The sequence below is a fragment of the Procambarus clarkii genome, chromosome 85 (assembly GCF_040958095.1).
Source record: "Procambarus clarkii isolate CNS0578487 chromosome 85, FALCON_Pclarkii_2.0, whole genome shotgun sequence".
NCBI lineage: Eukaryota > Metazoa > Arthropoda > Malacostraca > Decapoda > Cambaridae > Procambarus > Procambarus clarkii.
In genome coordinates, this window is record NC_091234.1 from 22,422,811 (window position 1) to 22,447,601 (window position 24,791).

At 48.4% G+C, this 24,791-nt stretch overlaps 2 protein-coding genes across 6 annotated transcripts in view; both read left to right on the forward strand.

Annotated features, from left to right (window-relative positions):
- Positions 1-24,791, forward strand: part of LOC138358683 (uncharacterized) — a 274,115-nt gene that overhangs the window by 102,887 nt on the left and 146,437 nt on the right. The window lies entirely within an intron of this gene.
- The window catches only part of LOC123746737 (SCY1-like protein 2), a 149,358-nt gene that overhangs the window by 22,850 nt on the left and 101,717 nt on the right, over positions 1-24,791 (forward strand). For all 4 annotated transcript variants that reach the window (XM_045728496.2, XM_045728494.2, XM_045728493.2 and 1 more), the window contains exon 3: positions 15,708-15,877. In XM_045728496.2, coding sequence (XP_045584452.1) covers positions 15,708-15,877 — 170 coding nt within the window. The remainder of the gene's footprint in view (positions 1-15,707; positions 15,878-24,791) is intronic.

Genomic DNA, 24,791 nt, shown 5'->3' on the forward strand with positions numbered 1-24,791 from the left:
CATCTAAATTTCTTATCCTTCCTATTATCTTAGCATCATCAGCAAACATGTTCATATAATTCTGTATACCAACTGGTAGATCATTTATGTAGACAATAAACATCACTGGTGCAAGAACTGAACCCTGTGGTACTCCACTTGTGACATTTCTCCATTCCGATACATTGCCTCTGATTACTGCCCTCATTTTTCTATCAGTCAGAAACTTTTTCATCCATGATAGAAGCTTACCTGTCACCCCTCCAATATTTTCCAGTTTCCAGAACAACCTCTTATGTGGAACTCTGTCGAAAGCCTTTTTTAGGTCCAGATAGAGGCAGTCAACCCAACCATCTCTTTCCTGTAATATCTCTGTGGCTCGATCATAGAAACTGAGTAAATTCGATACACAGGATCTTCCAGATCGAAAACCATACTGCCTGTCTGATATTATATCATTTCTCTCCAGGTGTTTTACCCATTTAGTTTTGATTAGCTTTTCCAATACTTTCACTATTACACTTGTCAATGATACAGGTCTATAATTGAGGGGGTCTTCCCTGCTGCCACTTTTGTAGATTGGAACTATGTTAGCCTGTTTCCACACGTCTGCTACGATTCCTGTACACAGGGATGCCTGAAAGATCAGGTGAAGTGGAATGCTGAGCTCAGATGCACATTCTCTCAGAACCCATGGTGAAACGCCATCTGGGCCAGCTGCTTTGTTCTTCCCGAGCTCCTTTAGCTCGGAATACAGTGTGTAATACAGTGTGTTCCTGTGTAAATAGTGTGTGAAACTGTACATATTGTAATTTTAGTGAATTTTTAATAAGTAATATTGCGACAATAAGCATTTATTGTGGACACATTACTGACACATGTATCACAGTTCCATGGAACATTATTAACGTTCTACTGTACTGTATACATATTGTAAAGGACATAAATATGCATCATATACGATAAAAAAACAAATCAAACCGCATTGGTAGTACATAGAACAAATAATTGAAAATATATTTGTGGCAACACCCGGTGCTTGAATGGCCCACAGGACCGTGTCTGGGCGTGTCACGCACAGGTGACCAGGCCCTGATGACGTTACAGCGCACCTTGTCCACGTCCCCACATCCAAAGTTAGTGGAATTTTGTATTTATTTTTACATAGACATGTTCAGGGAAGGGAATTTATCATTTTACGAAGAAAAAAGAATTTTGGGGAACACTTTATTTCATGCACACGGGGAATTTCACAATAAACTCGGTGCAGCACGGTGGTTAAACACAAGACAGAAGATTCAGAGGTATGCCACCAGACTAGTCCCAGAGCTGAGAGGTATAAGTTATGAGGAAAGGCTACAGGAATTAAACCTCATGTCCCTGAAAGAGAGAAGAGTTAGGGGGAGACATGATCACCATCTACAAAATTCTGTTCACCAGTTGATTGACAGTTGAGAGGTGGGACCAAAGAGTCACATCTCAACCCTGCAAGCATAGCTAGGTGAATACTGAAAGGCTGCAGTGAGGCTAGGATAGGTGGGTGTCAGTAACCAGTCCAGACTGATGTACACTGTGATGTAACTATATTCAATAATTGTACATATAACACCCTTATATGTTGTTAGTATATATATATGTGTGTGTTGTACAGTAATCTTCTATAGTATTATACACTTGCATGTATATGTGTGTATTGTATTTATATTTCATATTTTACTGTGTTGTTTCGAGTGGTTGAAGTGCTTGTTTGACTGACGTGTGAGCTGGCCAGTCTTTGTTGTGTGCGCGTTTGTGTGTTAGCGTGAAGGTAGCCAACCCTTGCAGGTGTGACTGCCAGTGTTCATTGTATATGTCTATGTATATTATTATTATTATTATTATTTGAGCAGAACATCTGCATATGTTCAAGAGTTTAACATTCTGTAACCAGGTATGTTTTAAGCATACTTTTCATTACCTGAAGGGACAGGTTGCTGTCTGTTCAGTTGGTATTGTTTAGTTGACCTGTGGGGGTGGACTAGCTGCCTGGCTTAACACTTTCGCCCAGTAACGACGCAGCATTGCGTCGTTTTTTTAGTTAAAGCATTCCCGGTTACGACGCAGCATTGTGTCGTTTTCGGCGGCAAATTGGCGGCAGCTTCGGGAGGGGCGCACAGTGGTTTTGGATATTATATGCATATACTCTTGTAGGGAATTTCATTGCGAATACATTGATACAAAAATGAAAGACCTAGGACCAGAATTGAGGTAACAAAGTTGAAAACAGTATACCCATTTTATTAGCGCTCACTGGGATTACGCTCTGTCACTTTCTCTGTTTGCTGTGGGTGGTACGCCTGGCTTTTGGACTTTATATTTGCATATAGTCCTGTAGGGAATTCTATTGCGAACACAATGTTACCAAAATGAAAGACCTAGGACGAGAATTGAGATGTCCAAAGTGAAGAGAGTGTACACATTTTATTGCTCTTATGCGCTCCCGGGTAACACGCACTCACTTTCTCTGTTTGTTGTGGATGGTACGCCGGGCTTTTGGACTTTATATGTCTTTAGTCGTGTAGAGAATTCTATTGCGAACACAATGATACCAAATTGAAAAACCCTGGACGAGAATTGAGGTGACAAAATTGAAGAGAGTATACACTTTTCAGAATTACCGCGCGCTCCCGTGAAACGCTGGAGCCCACCTGGGACAGTGCGGGTCTTGTGGGCGTGGTGTGCCAAAGTGTTTAACTGGTTTCGTTGAGTCAAGAGGGAATGTCTAGTGCTCTGATGAGCAATTGTAATAAACAGTTTTATTTTGACCTGGTTTAAGATAAGACGATGATTATTCGTTAATGAATGTTTTTCACTTATCGGTGTATATTAATATTTTTTCAATTTGTAATTCTCATGGTTAAGTGACATGCTATATATTTCCTTGGTGGAGACTTGGTCATATTTTCAGGTCATTTTGGACTCTAATTTTTGAAGAGAGTTTTGACTTTGCCAGTCCAGTTGGGACATAGTTTTTTTGAGGGCAAACAAGTTCAGAGACTTGTTGCTTGTTGATGTTACTGATAGGACAGTAGCCCATGCTGTTTAATTGCTTGTTATGAGTCTCTTGAGACTTTAATTTTGATTTGTCCTTAGTGACTTTGCTTTTGAATAAGAATAACGTCACCATTTATCCTCTTTGTCCACAACTTAGATGCACTTCACTTGCTGTCTAGTGTACCCATGTTGTTACGTTTAGGTCAGCTTAGTAACATCAAGCTGCCACTTATCGCCGGAGAAGAGTGCCCCTTGCAGCATTCTTCGACATCAAGAGTGCATTTGACTATGTGTCTCATCCTACATTCCTTCAGAGTTTGGCTCGACTAGGTTTCTCAGGTCTAGCGTTGAGGTGGTTCCAAAACTCTCTATAGGGCCGCTCATTCAAAGTGGCGGTTGGTGGAGTCGTCTTCACGTCCCGCCCTGTCTCGTGTAGTACAGCACGAGCACAGCCGTACCCAGCACGAGCACAGCCGTACCCAGCACGAGCACAGCCGTACCCAGCACGAGCACAGCCGTACCCAGCACGAGCACAGCCGTACCCAGCACGAGCACAGCCGTACCCAGCACGAGCACAGCCGTACCCAGCACGAGCACAGCCGTACCCAGCACGAGCACAGCCGTACCCAGCACGAGCACAGCCGTACCCAGCACGAGCACAGCCGTACCCAGCACGAGCACAGCCGTACCCAGCACGAGCACAGCCGTACCCAGCACGAGCACAGCCGTACCCAGCACGAGCACAGCCGTACCCAGCACGAGCACAGCCGTACCCAGCACGAGCACAGCCGTACCCAGCACGAGCACAGCCGTACCCAGCAGCCAGCACCAGCTCAGAAGCAGCTGAAGCAAACACAGCAGCAGCGAGCACCAGCAAAGCTGATGCAAACCTCTTAAGAACATCCTGTGGAGTGTATAGTTAGAATAAGTGTTAAATTTAAGTACTGTACATAGTGTTAGTGTCCAAATTAAGGTTGCAGTACAGAAATTTTAGTGTAGAAGAGTTTTCATAAACTGTATTGTAGTACTCAACATACGGCAGAACTACATAATCAACACAGTGCTAACGGCATAATACACTACAGTACGTATTTACTGTACAGCATTCACAACTCCACCAAACTTTAAGATGGACATGACTCTAGCAATAACGTAAATAACTAATGTAATACAGTATTTTCTGTGGGGAGCCCCTACGGCTCCCTGGAGCTTATCGGGCTAATGTGTGTTATGTTAGACCGGGACATTAGCTAAGGAGTTCAGACCTACCAGGGACCAGCGCCAGAACCTGGCCCCTTCAGAGAGGTTTCAGGGAGCAATGGCCCTGGAAAACCCCATATGGTTGGGGGTTTTCCTTATCTGCCATCGACCGGGGTTAGGCACCCAGAAAGGTAGGCGTAACAAAACAAACCCCACATGGTAAGAAACTACAACAAAAACCGAACAGAGAGGTAGAAAACTCCCTACAATCCCAAGGAAACAAGCAAACAAGCAAACATCACACTTTACTGCCGCGCCGATCGTCCGCGCAGCCCTCCCCACCCCGGGAGGGGGAGGGGGGAGCCCCGGACCTACCGCGCCGGCTGCCAAGCTTCAGTTCGTTCGCTAATGTCAACCGGGATTGACGCTTCTCTGGCCTCGGTTTCCTAGGCGGTGTTTGCCTTGTGTGGCGTTCACTGCCATGTGTTGTGGTGTGCGGTGGCCAGGAGTACTTCATCAGTGCCGGGGCTGCATGTGCTTAGTGGCTGACTTCCCTAAGCGCCCTGTGAGTACTGCCCTTGCGTTACAGGGTTATCTTCCCTGGGGCGTTCGGGAACCATTCCCGTAGAGGTTCTTGCTGCTCGGCATTTGCCTCGCCCTTGGGGCCAGCTGGGGCTTGGGGCCCTTGTTTGGCCCTGGGTAGGGATTGGTATTGTGCTGGTTAGGGCGTCAAGGTGTTGCGCAGCCTGCCACCTAAGCGGCGGCCGGTTTCTGTTGCCTCTGGAGACGGTGTACTTTTGCGGGGTTTTTCTTTTGTTTTTCATTTTCTTGCCTGGTGGGGGTCTGCCTAAGGTGGTTATAGTTCCACTGGTAGTGTTTGGCGGCCCTCTGCTAGGCCCCCGTGCTTGTACACGTCTCGGGGTTTTTTCAGTGCTATAATCTACCCTCTTGTTATGTTTGGGTTTCTTAACCGGTTAGCAACACCTTGCCCGGGCTTCCCGTAGTTGTTACCCTACGGGCCCTGGAAACCCCTGTCTGGGCTCGGGGGACCATTGAATGTGTCTTCCGGGTTCCAACCCGTCTTGTACGGGATCGTTGGTTGCTGTTCCCTTGTCTCCGGGTGACAGTCGCCATTTTTACCTCCGTCATGCTGCCTGTTGGGTCACTGACACCTTGACCCGGAGTCTTGCGAGTGATTCTCTGCTTGTTCTCCAGTACTCTCCTGATGTTATTACTGTTCAGAGTACAGGCGGCATCCGTGTTGCAAGCTATGTTAGGTTGTTGCAACATGCTAGGTTGGTTTCCCACTCGAATGCCCCGTGGCCGCCCCGTTTGGTTAGGTGCTGCTCGCCCCTTTCTCTCCATGTTCCCGGCTTCGGACCGTCTGCGTGTTCTGGGTCGGGGCGGGGTTCAGTTGCGGCAGAGACTCGGGCGGTTTTCGGGGGATGCCCCGTTCGGGTTGGGGACGGAGGTTTGAGCCTGTGCCTCCTGCCAAGGCTTCTGGGTCTTACCAGCGGCCCTTTCTTGTTGCCTTTCCCATGGGCTCTTGCTTTTCTTTACGGGCGGAGGGCTTGGAGGCCGGCTCTGCCCCGGGGCCTCTGTTGTTGGTTCCCGGGGCTGTGGGAGATGCCTACTAGCAGTTCTGGGGCGGTTTTGCCCCTTCAGGGGTTTTTTCTGCTGTTGGGCGTCGTTTTTCGCTCTTCCAGTCTGCTAGCTTCCCACATTTGCTGGCGTGTTTTTGTGTATTAAGCGTCAGTCACAGCCCCTGCTGGCGGCCATTTTCGTCTGCCGGTTTCCCGGCGTGGCCACCAGGGCGGCGTTGCGGTTTGTTTACATGCGTCTGGGTGTGCGAGCGAGCGTCTCTGGTGAGTTTTAAAAAAATTTGCAGGGTTTTTGTTCTCCTGTTGTCGTTTCTTTGTTTTCTGGTGTTTTCTTGCCGTTGCCTGTTCCTCTGGGAACGTTTGGGTGTTGATTTTGGGTCTGAGCCTCTGGGTTTAGGCTCAGTGCCCCTGGCTGGTATGCTTGCTCCCACACCTTGCCCCTCGGTTTTCGGTCTGTTGGGACCGTTTTCCCAGGGCGTTCTGCTGGGGTCTGTGCTTTGCCTTTTAGTGGTGTTCTCCGCCGGCAAATGTGGTGGTTTGGGCTCCCCCTGGTTCGATTCTGGGTTCCTTTGGGTTCCTTGGTTTCGTTCTGGAGGTTTCTTCCTCTTGGGCCCCCTTTTGTGGGTTCAGGGGACTTTGTTTCCTCGAGTGACCCGGTTCTGCCTTTTGGGGTTCCGGGGTCTTCCTGGCTTGCAGACTGAGCTTTTTGGGTCTTGGCACATGTTGTGGTTGTGCTGGGACTTTGTGGTTTTGCTGTCGAGGTGGGCCTTTTGATGCAGTTTTGTGCCTTCTTTGCCTGGCCGGCGTAGTGCTCTTTGCCACTAGTCGGCGGCTTGTGCTTTTACAATATATGTCCTCACCTAGTTGTGCTTGTGGGGGTTGAGCTCTGGCTCCTTGGTCCTGCCTCTCAACCGTCCGTCAACAGGTAATTACCTAAGTGTAATTACCTAAGTGTAGTTACAGGATGAGAGCTACGCTCGTGGTGTCCCGTCTTCCCAGCACTCTTTGTCATATAACGCTTTGAAACTACTGACGGTCTTGGCCTCCACCACCTTCTCACTTAACTTGTTCCAACCGTCTACCACTCTATTTGCGAAGGTGAATTTTCTTATATTTCTTCGGCATCTGTGTTTAGCTAGTTTAAATCTATGGCCTCTTGTTCTTGAAGTTCCAGGTCTCAGGAAGTCTTCCCTGTCGATTTTATCAATTCCTGTTACTATTTTGTACGTAGTGATCATATCACCTCTTTTTCTTCTGTCTTCTAGTTTTGGCATATTTAATGCTTCTAACCTCTCCTCGTAGCTCTTGCCCTTCAGTTCTGGGAGCCACTTAGTAGCATGTCTTTGCACCTTTTCCAGTTTGTTGATGTGCTTCTTAAGATATGGGCACCACACAACAGCTGCATATTCTAGCTTTGGCCTAACAAAAGTCATGAACAACTTCTTTAGTATATCGCCATCCATGTATTTAAATGCAATTCTGAAGTTAGAATGCATTGCATAGGCTCCTTGCACAATATTCTTAATGTGGTCCTCAGGTGATAGTTTTCTATCTAGAACCACTCCTAGATCTCTTTCTTTATCAGAATTCTTTAAAGATTTCTCACATAATATATAGGTTGTGTGGGGTCTATGTTCTCCTATTCCACATTCCATAACATGACATTTATTAACATTAAATTCCATTTGCCAAGTGGTGCTCCATATACTTATTTTGTCCAGGTCTTCTTGAAGGGCATGACAATCATCTAAATTTCTTATCCTTCCTATTATCTTAGCATCATCAGCAAACATGTTCATATAATTCTGTATACCAACTGGTAGATCATTTATGTACACAATAAACATCACTGGTGCAAGAACTGAACCCTGTGGTACTCCACTTGTGACATTTCTCCATTCCGATACATTGCCTCTGATTACTGCCCTCATTTTTCTATCAGTCAGAAAATTTTTCATCCATGATAGAAGCTTACCTGTCACCCCTCCAATATTTTCCAGTTTCCAGAACAACCTCTTATGTGGAACTCTGTCGAAAGCCTTTTTTAGGTCCAGATAGAGGCAGTCAACCCAGCCATCTCTTTCCTTTAATATCTCTGTGGCCCGATCATAGAAACTGAGTAAATTCGATACACAGGATCTTCCTGATCGAAAACCATACTGTCTGTCTGATATTATATCATTTCTCTCCAGGTGTTCTACCCATTTAGTTTTGATTAGCTTTTCCAATACTTTCACTATTACACTTGTCAATGATACAGGTCTATAATTGAGGGGGTCTTCCCTGCTGCCACTTTTGTAGATTGGAACTATGTTAGCCTGTTTCCACACGTCTGCTACGATTCCTGTACACAGGGATGCCTGAAAGATCAGGTGAAGTGGAATGCTGAGCTCAGATGCACATTCTCTCAGAACCCATGGTGAAACGCCATCTGGGCCAGCTGCTTTGTTCCTCCCGAGCTCCTTTAGCATATTTTCCACTTCATCTCTAGACACCTCTATCCGCTCTATGTTGTTCTCAGGAATTCTTATTGTGTCTGGTTCTCTGAAGATTTCATTTTGTACAAACACACTTTGGAACTTTTCATTTAATGTTTCACACATTTCCTTTTCATTTTCCGTGAATCTGTTTCCCATTTCCAACCTCTGGATATTATCCTTTACCTGCAATTTGTTGTTTATGAATTTGTAGAATAGGCCCGGTTCTGTTTTACATTTATCTGCTATCCCTTTTTCAAAATTTCTTTCTGCCTCTCTCCTTACTGCTGTATAATTGTTTCTCGCATCTTTGTATCGCTGGTATGTTTGGGGGTTTGGCCTCTTCCTATACTGATTCCATTTTTGTGTCTTTTGGTCTCTTGCCCTCTCACAATTTCTGTTGAACCAATCCTGTTTTCTGGTCCTGCATCTCTGTTTTGGTATAAATTTTTTTGTGCCTTTATCATATATTTCACAAAACTTGCCATACATCTCATTCACTTCCTTGCCTAGCATCAAGTCTGTCCAATTATACTCACTAAAAAAATTTCTAAGGTCACCATAATGTCCTCTCCTGAAGTCTGGTTTTTCAACTGCTTCAACCTCCTTATTTTCTTCCAGCTTATAACGCATTGCATACTTTATTCCCAAAAAGACATGGTCACTTTTACCCAAGGGAGGAAGGTACTGAATGTCAAATATCTCTTCCTCCTTCCTGGTAAATATCAAATCTAGCATGGAGGGAACGTCCCCTTCCCTCATCCTCGTAGCTTGTTTAACATGTTGATACAAGAATGTTTCCAGGATGAGGTCTACAAATTTACAGGTCCAAAAATCTTCTGTTTTAGCTTCATATGCTTCCCAGTCTATGGATTTCAAGTTGAAGTCACCGACTATCAACAGTCGTGATCTATCGTTATCCGCTCTCGCTATAATCTCTCTCATTATTGTTATAAGACCTTCACGTTTACTATCTAGCTCCTCCTTTGACCATGTGCTGCTTGGCGGTGGACTATATGCATTTATCATCATTAGTTTATCATCCTCATAGCAGATCTCTAGTGCTATTATGTCAACTTCTTGTGGATTGGCAGTCATTATTTCCTTCACCTTTAGGTGTTCTTTTACCAGCACAGCAACGCCACCGCCTTTCCTAATTTTTCTGTCCCGTCTCCAAATTGAGTAGCCCCTTGGGAATATGACCTCATTTAAAATTACATCTTCAAGTTTTGTCTCCGTGAGTGCAACAATGTCTGGTGTCTGCAGCTGTATTACATCACTTAACTCCAGTATCTTCGATCTCACTCCATCTATGTTGGTGTATGCAATCTTCAGGAACTTGTTCCCCCTCTCCTTATTCTTCACTCCCCCTCTCTCTATTGATTTTGTTGGTTTGCCTTTATGTACCACTTTACTGGTTTGCCTACCCCTATCACTTTGTAGAAAAAAGAATTTATTTCTTCTTCATTCCTGCTCTCATTTAAATGTTTTGCCTCGGCGAGGTTCAGTTTCAGCTTCTCTCTATCTTCTTTTGAAAGATCTCGTCTTAACGACCACCCTTTCCCATCCTCATCCCTTTGCAATTTTCTAGCATTCCTTAGTACTTCTTCCATCTGTTTGGCACCGTTTAGGGTGATCCTCAAAGGTCGATCTTTCCCTTTTACGTACCTGCCTATTCTCCTGTAGTCGCACACATTCTCTCTGTTTGTAAGACCTTCCACGAGGCCAACAATTTTATCTACTACTTTAGCTTCTTCTACAGCTCTTTCTGACCTAGATGTTATCGCCTTTTCTTTGCAGCCAAAAATGATCAGGGACTTACTCCGATCAACTGTGTTTTGCACCAACTTCGGGTTAGATGCCAATTCTTTCCTCACTTCTAGCCTAATGTTTGTTTTATCTTGGTTGCTGCAGTGTTTGACTTCCTTTACTGCTTCTTCTATTTTTTCCTTCTCCTTGGCCACTTGTGCATAAGTGAGTTGCATATCTTTCTTGCACTGTTCTATTCCCTGTGTAACTTCCTCCATCTGTGCTGACAAAAGCTGTTTCTCCTGTTGAATTTCCTTGCCTAACCTATTGTAGTCATTTATGTTTAAATTTACTTTAACTTCTTCCAAAGCTATTTTTAAGAGTTTATTTTCTTCTTCCATGGCTTTGCAATTTGTTTCCAATTGATTCTTATCCTTGCGCAAGTCTTTCACTAAACCCTCAAGACATAAAACTTTGCTATTCAAATGGTCATTACTTTCTTTCAATTTACTAATTATTTCTACATGAGAGTTCACTATAGTATCTAAATTTACCAACTTGTTATGTAGACTACTAATATCAATGCTTTCTTCATTGAATCCCTCAAAATCAAGCTCTGTTTTGTTTTTCCCCTTGCCAGTGGCCATCTTGAATGTTCTTCTCTGCACTGTAAACACTAGGGCAACTTTTTCTCATCCGATTCTTCACTTCCCTTAGCACTTTCCTGTTATCTCACCTATTTTTCAAGAGCACTATACCTTTATGTTCTGTGGGACACCACTCACTACCATCAACCTGTACTACAATACTTAGGATTGTTGAAATATCAATATGTTGATTGTTGAAGGTGTATCGGTTCCTGTGCCTCTTGGGCTCTGTCATGTCTACATGTGACATTGTATGGGGGTCAGCCTCGTTACTTGTGTGAGGAGTCGCCACATTACTTCTTAGTGCTTTCCCGTTCCCATTCTGACACTCAAAAAAAAAAAAAAAAAAAAAAAAAAAAAAAACTCTATCTGTGGCTCTTTTGGGTACTCAGTTTCCACCTGTGTCCCCTAGTGCGTGTGCCCCTTGTGTTACATATCCTGCCCTTCTCAACCCTGTCGATTCCCTTGGGTATCTTGTATGTGGTGATCAGGTCTCCCCTCACTTCCTCTTCCAGCGAAGTGTGGTTTCATTCCCGTAGTCTCTCCTCATGACTTCGGTAGTGTACTTTTTCTTTCTGAAGGGGTTCTGTTCCCTTCTCTGTTGACTGGGCGCTGGGGGAGCAGCTTGCTCTGTTGCCTCTCGCTTGGTCCCGCTGTTGGTGGGCGCTTTGGGTTGTCTTCCGGCCTCTGCTGGCGTCGGAGGACGGCTTCTCCCCCTTGGGGGGGGTTCAGAGCTGGCGGGGTGTGCTTCTTCCCTGCGCTTCGTCATTTCCTCTTCGTGGGTGCGTGGGGCGTGGTCGATCCGCCCCATCCTTCTGGGCTTCCCGTCTGCTCTTTGCAGTCATGAGTTTTTCCCGTCTGCTCTTTGCAGTCATGAGCTTTTCCAGTCTGCAGTTCTTCTGGACTACTTCCGTCTGCGCCCTGGATCCTCTGCCCTGCTCGGAGGACTGTTGTCTCCTGTTCGGATTCTGTTAGGGCCGGGTGCATGGATGGTGGACCTGGTCCTCCAGGCCACTTCTTGGCACGTTCCTCTCCAGTTTTTCTGGGGCTAGCACGGTTGGTAATTACCTATGTGTACTTACCTAAGTGTAGTTACAGGATGAGAGCTACTCTCGTGGTGTCCCGTCTTCCCAGCACTCTTTGTCATATAATGCTTTGATTATAATTGTCATATTGTCATGTAATGATTGTCATATGTCGTAATATGTCTTCATATGATTGTCATACAATGCTTTGGTGGTGGGGCTTTCAGGTTTGCTGTTTTTATTGCATTCCCTATTTTGTGAAGGGCACTTTGTATACTCTTTGCATCTTTACCGGATCTTAGTGCCCTGTCTGCGTCTGAGATTCGGTGTCTGGCCTACCTCGACGACTGGCTGGAGTGGGCTCCCAGTCAGTCCGCTTGTCTGCTCGCCAGGGGATGGTTCTTTCCAGATCGCTGGGTTTGGTTTCCTGGTGATCTGGGGGTTTTACCTTCTGTTTCCGTCCCGGGTTCGGACCTGGGCCTTGTTTCAGGCTCTTGGGCCCCTCATTGTCTTCCCTCCAGAAGTGTTACTGTGGCTGTGGTCCCGCCTTTGGCTGTTCAGGAGGGGGTCCCGGGTTGCTCAGAGGTTGCTTGGGCGGTTGTGCGGGAGTTTGCACTTCGGCGTGCTTGTCTGCCCGCGGAGTCGGGTTTGGCTCCGGCGTCGGTTGGTTCCTACGGAGACTCCACTTCCGCCTCTTGCATTCCTTGGGTTCCTCTGGGGATCTGGTGTTGGTGCTGCGTCACCAGCTTCCTCTTTGGGGTTTTCGGGGTTCCGTGCCTTGGCGGCTCCCCGAGCCTTCGCTCGATGTGTTCACGGACGGGTCGTCTCTCGGCTGGGGCTTTGTGACCAGTGCTCACCAGGTCGGCCGAGGTTGATGGAGTCTGTCTGTCCGTCGGGCTCACAGCCCGGTTCAGGTGTTCATGGCTGTCTGGTTTGCGCTTCGGAGGGTTTGGGTCACTAGGTACTCTACCATTCAGCTCTGTTTGGACTGTTCTCCGGTGGTTCTTGCCGGAACCACAAGGGGGGTTTGGTTAACAGTGTGGTTCGTGTCCGGGGTGTGTCCTGCGTCCTGGTGGACAGCTGTCTCGGTTCATTCCTCTTCGTGGGTTGGCCAGTCGTCGCCGATGCGTTTTGTTGGCTCTGTTGGGCTTATGGACTCATGGCCATGGACGTCTTCGGGTCGGCGTGGTCTAGGCGTCGCCCGTTTTGTGGCGCCCTTCCCACCTGCGAGGTCTTCACGGTGGAGGCTTTCGGCAGGCCTGGTCGAGGTGGGGGGTACCTGTACCTCTTCTCCCGGTCCAGCTGTTGCTTCGGGTTCTGGCTCAGTTGCAGCCCATTCCCACGAGAACAGTCCTTATGGTTCCACTGTGGCCGGCCCGGCCTTCTTTTCAGACGCTGCTTGATAGGTGTCCGTACCCGGGGCGTTTTTCCTGAGGCTTCGCCTCTTTCAGCAGGCCGAATCGGTCCTGTCCGTGACTGGTTCGGCCTTCTCTTTGGCTCTTCGCGTCTGGTATTTTGACGCAGGTATCGCCATCTCTATGGTGTTCAGGTGGCTTTGTTGCCGGTGTCCCACCTGCGAGCTTCGTCTTGGAGACTGTATGACGTTTATTACGTCTTCTCGCGTTTTGTTTCCCCTCCGGCCTGCTCATGAGTCGCCTGAGCCATCCTGGTCCTTGTTCAGGGTGCCTTCTTCTCTTCCCCTCAGTTTGTGGTAGCCCCTTCGGTTTCAGTTTCCTCCTCTTTGGTACTGGTGGTAGCTTTATTGGTGTGCAGCCTTTCTCTGTCCTGGCGACGGTCGAGGCAGCTGCTTTCCGGAGGGGTTCTTGGGGTATTGGTACTTGTTTGGTTTGGCCGGGGGGTGCGTCCTGTGTTGTCCAGTTGTGCTTTTTGCTGTTGCCGGCGTACCATGCCTGGGGATGCGCTGTGGTTGATCCGGTTCCTTCGTTCCCTGTTTTCAGGGCTCGGGTCTCCCGGGTCGTCCGCAGTGTTTTCCTTCTTACTGCGGTCTGTCTTTGCGCCCGTGCTGTTCAGACGTTTGCAGCAATTGCTGCTGTGTTGGTGACGTCTCGGGCTCATTTCGGGCGCAGGGAATTGTGGGTCGCACAGGTTTTTGGCCGCCCATCCATGTGTGCGTCTGTTCTTGGGCGTTCTTGTTGCCTTGGGTCGCAGGTTTGCGTCCGGTTGTCTTGGCTTTGCGTTGCAGAGTTTGTGGCGGCCGCCTCCCGGGTTAGCCCTTTCTTTTCCTTCTCTTTGGGTATGAAGCTCCAGGGAGCCGTAGGGGCTCCCCACAGAAAACCAGCGTTGAATGTAATGAAACGCCATTTTCTGGGTGAGCCCCGGAGGCTCCCTGGAAACCCTCCCTCCCACCGGTCGGCGGTTTTTTTCGCGTTGGTTGACGCTTAGCTTCCGAACTGGAGCTTGGCAGCCGGCGCGGTAGGTCCGGGGCTCCCCCCTCCCCCTCCCGGGGTGGGGAGGGCTGCGCGGACGATCGGCGCGGCAGTAAAGTGTGATGTTTGCTTGTTTGCTTGTTTCCTTGGGATTGTAGGGAGTTTTCTACCTCTCTGTTCGGTTTTTGTTGTAGTTTCTTACCATGTGGGGTTTGTTTTGTTACGCCTACCTTTCTGGGTGCCTAACCCCGGTCGATGGCAGATAAGGAAAACCCCCAACCATATGGGGTTTTTCAGGGCCATTGCTCCCTGAAACCTCTCTGAAGGGGCCAGGTTCTGGCGCTGGTCCCTGGTAGGTCTGAACTCCTTAGCTAATGTCCCGGTCTAACATAACACACATTAGCCCGATAAGCTCCAGGGAGCCTCCGGGGCTCACCCAGAAAATGGCGTTTCATTACATTCAACGCTGGTTTTTTAGTAGAGTAGTAACATATAGATACAGTATGTAATATGATAACACATTTTTATTGTGTACCAGAAAAAAAAAGACAGACGCAATTGCCTCCTGAAGGTCACCTCTTGCAACGAATCCAACGCTCCAACGCACTGGAGTTGGTCCCATGCAGTACTGCACGTTGAATCGAGGTTGTACTGTACTGTATAGCATAATAACAGCAAGAACACTGGTTGATCTAAGAATATACGTGTCACCCTATATGAGCCCTATATTTTTGAGAATAGTGATGTTCCTGACATTTAATTATATAAATTCCACAAATTACACACTATTGAATAATATTACTGCAAAAATTAGATATAAAACGATTCACAGACACTGAAATAATTATGCAAAAATATATTTGGGGTAGCCCCCTTCTACACTCAGCTGTCGGCCGCTAGGCTGACCTTGGATTGTTGTTCTGTGTATATAAACTCTCAACGCACGATCTTTGTGGTTCATTATGGGACACTAAAATGTAAATAGTTATATGCAATGTGTGTATATAGTGTAACGATTTATCTCAATTTAATTAAATATCACCATATATGAGCTCCATAATTTTGAGCATAGCGATGTTCTGCACATTGAACTATATAAAATCTAATTATTACACACTTTTGAATAATATTACAGCAAAAACCAGAAAAGAAACAAATGAAAGACATTGAAATAATTATGAAAAATATTATTTGCGGCAACTGCCACCCCATGGGGTGGCAGAGTGTCCCCAAGTGTCTCATCACTCATCGTCCATAAATTGCTTAACTTCTCAGCTCCATCGTAGCTAAAGTATGTCACATACAATATTTTATTTTAGTTTCTTGTGATCTGCATTTTAACAATATAAGAAGATAAAATAATTTTTGGGAAATAATTTATTTTCTGCACACCACAGGGGGTGTCATATTTTAATGCAGCATAGTGCAGTGGTTAATGGTCTAAAATTTTATGTGTGACTCCCATCTACTTCAAATATGCTCTAGATAAGCTGCAATTAAATTCCTTGTATATTTACTTCCGTCTGATAATGCTGTAACTAATCGATGACTTCCTCAGCATAATTGCTGTCTTCATTAAGAATTTTTTAACAAATTTGTTATATTCCAGGTTTAGTTTGGAAAGTGTACAAAGGGTATAAGAAGTCAACAAAGCAGGAAGCGGCCATATTTGTGTTCGAAAAGCGTCAAGTAGATAAGTGGGATAAGCAAGAGAGAGAGTCCATGTTGGAAAAGTTACGAAAAGGTGTATCACAGCTTACACGGTTAAGGCATCCACAGGTATTGTTTATATCTAAATTTATTTGCTTGTAATGGAAATCTTGCTCGGTGAATTACTACAAGTCATAGTGCACAAGATGAGGACCATCAGTTAGAATGCACATTTTTCTGTGGGGAGCCCCTCTGGCTCCCTGGAGCTATTGGACTGATATACGCAATATTAGAACTTCAGTCAAATGGAGTTTAGCCTACCGGGAACCACGAGACAGAACATGGCCCCCTCAGAGAGGCACAGGGAGCGAGGCCTATGGAAAACCCCATGTGTTTGGGAGCGGCACAACAAAACGGACCCCACTTGGTAAGAAAGTTTCAACCAAAAACCGAACAGAAAGGAACAGAGTAGCCGGCATGGGGAGGGGGGTCCAGGGTTCCCCCCTCCCCTTCCCTTCCCGGGAGGGGAGGGCTGTGCAGACAAGCGGCGTGGCGGCAGCGTATGTCGTTTGCTTGTTTCTTTGAGTTGGGGGAGTTCTGCCTCTCTATTCGGTCTTCAGTTGCAATTTTCTTGCCAAATGGAGTCTGTTTTGTTATGCCTACCTTTCTGGGTGCTTAATCCAGGTCGCTGCAGACATGGAATGCTCCCAAACACATGGGCGTTTCCATAGGCCATTGCTCCCTGTGCCTCTCTGAGTGGGGCAAGGTTCTGGCTTGTGATTCCCGGTAGGCTGAACTCCATTTGACTGATGCTCCAGATTGGATGAAATCCAACATCCATTCAATGAAATATTGGATGAAAAAGTTGGATAAGGAATCAAAACCACCAAAATTTGTATGAGAAAAGGGTCAAACAACACAACTGATAGTTGGGACAGGTAATTACACCTATCCCTGGGTTTCAGAGTCGGGGCAGGGTTTAGATGGTCTTGAAACTTGGCCAGTCTTGGGGGATGCTCCTTCTGGTGTGGCGACGGAAGCATTTGAGTCCGATCTCCCTGCCGAAGCCTCTGGGTCTGCCCAGTGGGCCTGCTTCTGTCCGGCTTATTCAGCTGCGCTGGCCTTTCCTTTAGGGGCCGGTGCTTCAGGAGATGACTTGGCCCTGGGTCCTGCGGAGGAGGATCCTGGGGCGGGGGAGGGGCTGACTTGGGGCAAGGGGCCCCGCTGGACTCCGTCTGGGTTTTTCTACCCTCTGAGCAGGACTTATTGTTACAAGGAGTGGGGTTCTCTTTTCCCCCCTCTGCGAACGAGTTTGATTTGGTGTCTGCCCCTCCCCTGGTTCAGTTCCATGTTACCCTGTGTGTGTCGGTTTCGTCTTTTTGGAGGATTTTGGCTTCCTGCATCCAACCGTCTGCGGTGCGGGCGGCCCTTGCGGCTGACCTCCTGTGTGACCCGGATTATGCCTCGGTGATGGATCTGTTGTCTTTCAGGTTTGGGGCTTTGTTCCCTTTCTGGGTCCGTTACGAGGTTCCAGAGTCGTCCTGGCTGACGGACTGTTCTGTGTTTGCTTTGGAGGCTTGGCATTCCTTCTGTTGTTCCTGCACGCTTTAGTGGCATGAGGCGTCGACGGTGGTTCAGGTTTTCCTGGGGGGGCGACCTTGAGCACCTCAATGAGTGCTTGTTTGCCCCTGCCCTTCCCCGGGATGTTGGCGTTGTGCAGCTCCATGTGCAGGTTCCTGCCCTTTCGGCTTTGCAGGTTCCTGAGGACTTGCATGCATGGGGCCTTATAGCTTCAGCCTTGCATTTCTTTTCCTTCCTGGAGCTGTCTTCGGACTGGCTCGAGGTGGATTTGGGGATGCTTGGGGCCGTTCCTGGATCCGGCGCCTTGGGCTCAGCGGCTCGCTTGTCAGCTGCCTTGTTGAAGCTGTTTATGCCGATCTTGCGGGATGCGGTTTCCCTGTTTTACTCTTCCTGGCTTGCGTGTCGGCAAGCGGTGCTTGCTTCTTCTCTGGAATCTGCCTGGGCCCTTGGCTCTTAAGATGTCTTTGCCTTTTTGTCCTATGCTTTTTGCGTCTTCGGCTGTGTCGCAGTATATTCAGGTTGCTTCGGCCTATGTCTGATTGGTTCAAGAAGACTTGTTAATTCTTCAGGGGTCCAGGGGGGGGGGGGAGATCACCCGACGGTTGCTCGAGGGTTTGTGTGGGAGCCTGAACTTCGAGATGAAGGTCTACCTGCCGGGTCGGGTTTAGCTTCGTCGGTTGTTCTGGTTTCTTCGGGGATGTCCCTTCCACCTCTCGCGCGATTGCTGGGTTTGACCCCTGGGGGCCTTGCATTGGCTGCTGCGTCGCCGGCTTCCTCTTCGGGTTTTTCGGGGTTCAGTGCCTTGGCGCCTGCCCGAGCCCTTGCTCGATGTGTTCACGGAAGCATCATCTCTAGGCTGGGGCTTTGTGACCAGTACTCACCAGGCCGGCCAGGGGCAATGGGGTCCGTCCTTCCGTTGGGCCCACAGCACGGTGTGGAAGTTAGTGGCGGTGAGGTTTGCGCTTCGGAGGGTTCGGGTCGCCTGCGGATCGATGATCCGGCTCCATTCAGGCTGCTCCCCGGTGATTCATTGCCTGAACCGTGGGGGGTTCGATGCGGTCCTTGGCTCTTTGGGGCTGGACACTTCGGGTGACTCGCCTGATGAGTTCTCAGGGTTTGGCTCTCCCGGCGGTTCATGTCCGGGGTGTGTCCAATGTCCTGGCGGACGGCCTGTCCCATTTCGTTTCCCTGTCCACGGAATGGACAGTCGATGCTGACTCCTTCCGTTGACTCTGCCAAACGTTCGGGCGCTCGGAGGTGGACCTCTTCACGTCGGCGCGGTCGAGGCATCTTCTGGTGTATGTGGCGCCCTTCCCCAACCGCGAGGCTGTCGGGGTCGATGCCTTTCGGGTGGACTGGTCGAGGTGGAGGTTTCTGTATCTCTTTCCCCCCCTCCCCAGTTCAATTACAGTCTCCGTGGTGTAGTGGTAAGACACTCGCCTGGTGTTCTGCGAGCGCTATGTCATGGGTTCGTATCCTGGCCGGGGAGGATTTACTGGGCGCAATTACTTAACTGTACCCTCTGTTTAACACAACAGTAAAATGAGTACAGTACTTGGATGAAAAAACGATTCTTCGCGGTGGGGATCGTATTCCGGGGACCTGCCCGAAACACTACGCATACTAGTGACTGTACAAGAATGTAACAACTCTTGTATATATCTCAAAAAAAAAAAAAAAAAAAATTGTTGCTCTAGGTCCTGGCTCACTTGGAGACTTGCCAGGGGCGAGTAGTCCTCTTGGCCCCGTGGTGGCCGGCCCAGCCATGGTTTCAGGCGCTGCTTGCTCGGTGTCCGAACCTGGAGTTTTTTTCTCAGCTCCGCCTCTTTTAATAGATCGGTTCGGTCCTGTATGAAACTGGTTTGCTGTACTCCTCGAGTCTTTGCATTTGGTGTTTTTGACTCGGGTTTATCACCATCTCTATGGTTATCAGGTGGCTTCCTTGATGGTGTCCCACCTGCGGGCTTCTTCTCGGCGGCAGTATGAAGTTTCCTGATGGTTCTTCCTTTTCTTTTTGACTCTCCGTCATTACTCTTCGCTTTCGGTTTGGGTGGTGTTGTCCTTTCTCACTTGGTTGTTCCAGGACCTTCATCTTATGCCGAATATTGTCGCCTTGTATCATGTGGCACTAGCGGAACCGCTGCAGCTTGCTTTCGGTATCAATGTTACTTCTGCTTTATTTCGCAAGCTGTCTCGTGCGTTGTTTCACCTCCGGCCTGCTCATGCGCCGCCTGAGCCGTCATGGTCTTTGGACAGAGTGCTCTCTTATCTCTCTTCTCCTCGTTTTTTTGTGGCCCCTTCAGTTCAGTATTGCTAAAGCTCTTTTTCTGTTGGCATTGGTCTCCTGGGGTCGGGTTGGGGAGCTTCATTTCTTCTCCGGTGCAAGGGCTTCTACTTTTTTGGTTGTGGTCATAAGTATGTTCGTCTGCAGCCGTCTCCCTCTTTTCTGGCAAAGAACGAGACTGCTGCTTTCCAGAGGGGTCCTTGGGTTGTTGAAACTTGCATGGTCAAGCTGGGGGTTCATCATGTGTTGTGTCCGGTTGCGGCCCTCTGCTGGTATTTGCGCGCCACAGCTTCTGTGTCCGGGAACGCGCTTTGGGTAGATCCGGTTTCCCTTCTTCCTTGTTCGCGGGTTCGGGTCTCTCAGGTTGTCTGCAGGGTACTTAAGTCTAGCCAGCCTGCGGTTTCTCCCCGTGCCCATAACGTTGGTAAGTTTGCCATTCTTGCTGCTGTCTTTGGCAACATGTCATGGGCTGACATTCGGGCGCGGGGTTTTTGGCGGTCGAACAGGGTCCTGGCTGCATGCTTCCTCGTGAGCATCCCTGGGCCTAGTCAAACCTGTGTCGCTTTGGGTCGGCGGTTGCAGCCTGTTGTCTCGACTTCGAGTTGAGGTGTAGAGCACCGACTGCCTTCCGGGTAAGTCCCTTTTCTTCTTTTTGTCTTTGGTGAAGTAGCTTCGAGGAGCCATAGGGGGCTCCTCCCAGAAAACCAGCATGGAATGTAATGAAATGCCATTTTCTGGGTGAGTCCTGGAGGCTCCCGGCAACCCTCTCTCCCTCAGGTCGGCGGTTTTTCGCGTTTTGGATATCCAGCCTCGGAACTGAAAGGTGGATCGCTGGCGCTGGGGTCTGGGTCTTCCCCTTCCCCTTCCCGGGAACAGGGGGAGCTGCGCAGACATGCGTCGTGGCTCCATTGACATCATGCTTATTTGCTCGTTTTTCTTTTGGGGAGTTCTGTCCACTCGTTGGCATTTTTCATTGTTTTAACTAGAATTGGGGTTTGTTTTGTGGCGCTTACCTTTCTGGGTGTCTGTCCCAGTCGATGGCAGATATAGAATGCTCTTAATCACATGTGCATTTCTATGGGACATTGCTCCTCGTGCCTCTATGAGGGGACCAGGTTCTGGCTCGTGATTCCCGGTAGGCCTAGAACTCCACCTACATTGACTGATGCAAAATAATTAGGGTATCCATATCGGCCTGGATAGCTCCGGGAAGCCTCCAGGACTTACCCAGAAAATGGCGTTTCATTACATTCAACGCTGTTTTTTTGGTATTTTTAGGCGATGCTGTGGTCACAAGCTGAACAGCAATGCTTTGAGTTCATGCTGCATGCACCAGCCTTCGTGGCTCACTAAGTACTGAGGCTCTCACACCCGGGAAATTTGCCCTCGTTTTTTTTTTTAAATGGCGTCTGTTTACAAGAGCCCTGAGGAAGGTGATGTGAACCCCGTGTATCCGCGGGCAGTTTAAATCTTGCGTGGTACTCCAAAATTACACATGCAGTGTTGTGCATTTTTGTGTTAGTTATTTAAAACTTCATATGCAGTTTTGTGCAGTTTAAGGGTTAATGAGAAAACCACCACTGACCTGGGAGGAGGGTGTCAGGGAGCTTCTGGGGCTCACTCAGAAGCTAGCATTTCATTACATTCAATACTGGTTTTCTGTGAGGAGCCCTATTGACTTCCTTGAAGTTAACTTCCCACAGATAAGGAAAGAGCAGTGAAACTTACCAGGGAGGTGGGAACACCGCAGGTATCAACTCAAAGTAGACCAAAGGCCACGACAGATGCCCCAGGCAAAACAAGGCTGCAGAGGTCCAGGAATGTTCACAAAATACCTGGCAGCCAAAACCTTGTTAGACCTCCGTAACACCTGTACCTAAATAATATTGGCCAAAGACATATTATCAAAAACAGCCGACAATGCAGCATATTCGAACATCATGAACACGAGGGTAGACCACAGGCTGGCTAGTTTTAATAACACTGCCAACAACCTGGGAAACACGAGATCTGGAACAGGTAAGCAGAGCAACCGGATCACCCCCACAATAAGTCCACTGAAACAGAAATGGTGGCTCGAAGGTAGTGGATCAACTCTCTCCGTAAGTCATCAGCTACTAAGGCAGTGGAAAGAAAATTAACCTGAGCGTGTAGCTGCACCAGACCCACATCTGGTGAGACCCGGAAGGATGGGACTCGGGTGACTGCAATTGCTTGAGCAGCTGTGCGGGAGTCTGAATTTTGCCCTTCTGGTTTATCTGTTTGGTAGGGTTTGGCTCTGGAGGCTGTTCTGGTATCTTCAGATCTTCTGGTAACAGCCTCTGGAGGCTGTTCTGGTATCTTCAGATCTTCTGGTAACAGCCTCTGGAGGCTGTTCTGGTATCTTCAGATCTTCTGGTAACAGCCTCTGGAGGCTGTTCTGGTATCTTCAGATCTTCTGGTAACAGCCTCTGGAGGCTGTTCTGGTATCTTCAGATCTTCTGGTAACAGCCTCTGGAGGCTGTTCTGGTATCTTCAGATCTTCTGGTAACAGCCTCTGGAGGCTGTTCTGGTATCTTCTGGTGATCGCTGGGTCTAGGCCCCGGTGTTCCTTCGCCAGTTGCTGTGTCTTTGGGTTCTTCGGGGTTCGGTGCCATAGCGCTTTCTCCTTCCTCTTTCGATGTTTTCACTGATGCCTCGGCTGTTGGTTGGGGCTTTGTGACCAGTGCTCACCAGGACCAGCCAAGGTTGTTGGCAGTTGTCATTTTTGTTGGGCTCACAGCATGGTGTGGGAGTTTGTGGCCGTGTGGAAAGCCCTGTAGAGGGTTCAGATATCTCTGGGCTCGGTGATCCAGCTCCATTTGAACTGTTCCCCTGTGGTTCATTGTCTCAACAAAAGGGGTGGGGGTCTCTTTGGTCCATGCCTCTTTGCAGCTGGTCGCTTCGGGTAGCACTTCTGTTGAGTTCTCAGGGTTTGGCTCCATGCGGTTCATGTTCAGGGAGTGCCCAGCATCCTAGCCAACAGTCTGTCTTGCTTAATTCCCCTTTCCACTGAGTGGTCAGTAGAGGCAGATTCCTTCCTTTGTCTTTAACAGATGTATGAACACCCGGATGTGAACCTCTTGGCTTCGGCTTGGTCTCGGCATCTGTCTTCTTATGTGGTGCTGTTACCGAACTGTGAGGTTCTCGCGGTGGACACTTTTTGGCAGGACTGGTCGAGGTAGGGGTATCTTTAACTCTTTCCCCTAGTCCAGCTGTTGCTCCGGGTTCTTGCATGCCCGGAGTTCTACAAGGGAAAAGTGATTCTTCTGGTTGCTTGGTGGCCAGCCCATCCTTGGTTTCAGGCAATGCTTGCATGGTGTCTGTTCAGGCGTTTTTCCATGGCTCCGCCTTTATCAGACAGTTGGGTGAGTGACATACCTTGCTAGTTCGACCTTCTTTTCCGCCTTACTCGTTTGGACTTTCTGATGTGTATTTATCATTATTTGTATGGTTATCAGATGACTGGTTTAATGGTGTCCCACCCGCGATCTTCTTCTCAGCATTAGTATAAGGTTTCTTGGGGGACTTTTCACCATTTTTCTCTCTCCATTGTTTTCCTTCCATTTCTGACCAGGTTGTTTGGTGCTTTCTTGGCTTTTTCTCGATTAGCATCAAGAATACTGTCGCTTCCCATTGTGCGACGTTGGCTGAGCCTCTTCAGCTCACGTTTGGGGTCAGTCGCTTTGGGCTCGTTCTGCAAGGGGGGGGGTCTCTCGGGGTTTGTTTTACCTCTTTCCTGCTCATGCACCACCTTCCGGGATTGTTTTGGGAAGACTTTGTTTTTGATTGGTTTGCGTTCTGGTTGTCAGGTTGGTGTGCTTCATGCTATGCTCCTTGGGGTTTTGTTCCGTTGGTTGTGGTGGTTGTTTTGTTCGTTTGCAGCCTGCTCCTTCTTTCCTGGTGAAGAATGCGATGGTGGGCTTCTGTAGGGATCCTCTGGTTGTGGAGGCTTGGTTGGTTCGGCCAGGGGTGCATCATGCATTGTGTCCGGTGGCAGCTTTAATCAACTGGTTGTGGGCTACCAGTTCTGTTTCGATGAATGGGTTATGAGTTGATCCAGTTTCCCTGGTTCTCTGTTCCAGGGCTCATGTCTCTCAGGTTGGGTGCAGTGTCTTCAAGGCTAACCAGCCTGTGGTCTTCCCTCGTGCTCATGATGTTCGGAAGTACGGCGTTTTGTTTGCGGTTTATGGTAACATGTCTTGGGCCGATATTCAGGCACACGGGTTTTGTTGGTCTAACAGGATCTTGGTTGCCAGGTACATTATCAACATTCCTGGCCCTCTGCAGCTTTTTGTTTCCCTGGGTATCTGACGCAGCTGTCAGTCTCCTACGTGTTGATAGCTACAGTGCTTCTGCCTCTCTGGTAAGTCCCCTGTTTTTTTACTTTCTCTGTGGACAGTTATCTTCAGGAAGACTACGGGGCTCCCCATCCCACAGAAAACCAGCATTGAATGTAATGAGAAGCCAGGTTCTGGGTGAGCCCTGAAGCAACCTGAGGGAGGGAGTTTGAGGGGAGCCAGTCAGGTGAGCGGACAGCACACTGGACTTGTGATCCTGTGGTCCCGGGTTCGATCTCGGGCACTGGCGAGAAACAATGGGCAGAGTTTCTTTCAACATATGCCCCTGTTACCTAGCAGTAAATAGGTACCTGGGTGTTAGTCAGCTGTCACAGGCTGCTTCCTGGGAGTGGAGGCCTGGTCGAGGACCGGGCCGTGGGGACACTAAAGCCCCGAAATCATCTCAAGATAACCTCAAGATGGGAACAACATCCCTCCTTCAGGTCGGTGGCTTTCCATCATTCAAGAACTGGCCTGTGTCAAGCTGGGCCGGCCCCCACTTCCCTCCTATGAGAGGTGGAGCTAACTTGTGGGGGCCTAGTTAGATGAAGTTTTAGTTATTTGTTTTCTTATAGGTTATCTTGAGATGATTTCGGGGCTTTTTTTTTTTAGTGTCCCCGCGGCCCGGTCCGCGACCAGGCCTCCACCCCCAGGAAGCAGCCCGTGACGGCTGACTAACACCCAAGTACCTATTTTATTACTAGGTAACAGGGGCATAGGGTGAAAGAAACTCTGCCCATTGTTTCTCGCCGGCGCCTGGGATCAAACCCAGGACCACAGGATCACAAGTCCAGTGTGCTGTCCGCTCGACCGACCGGCT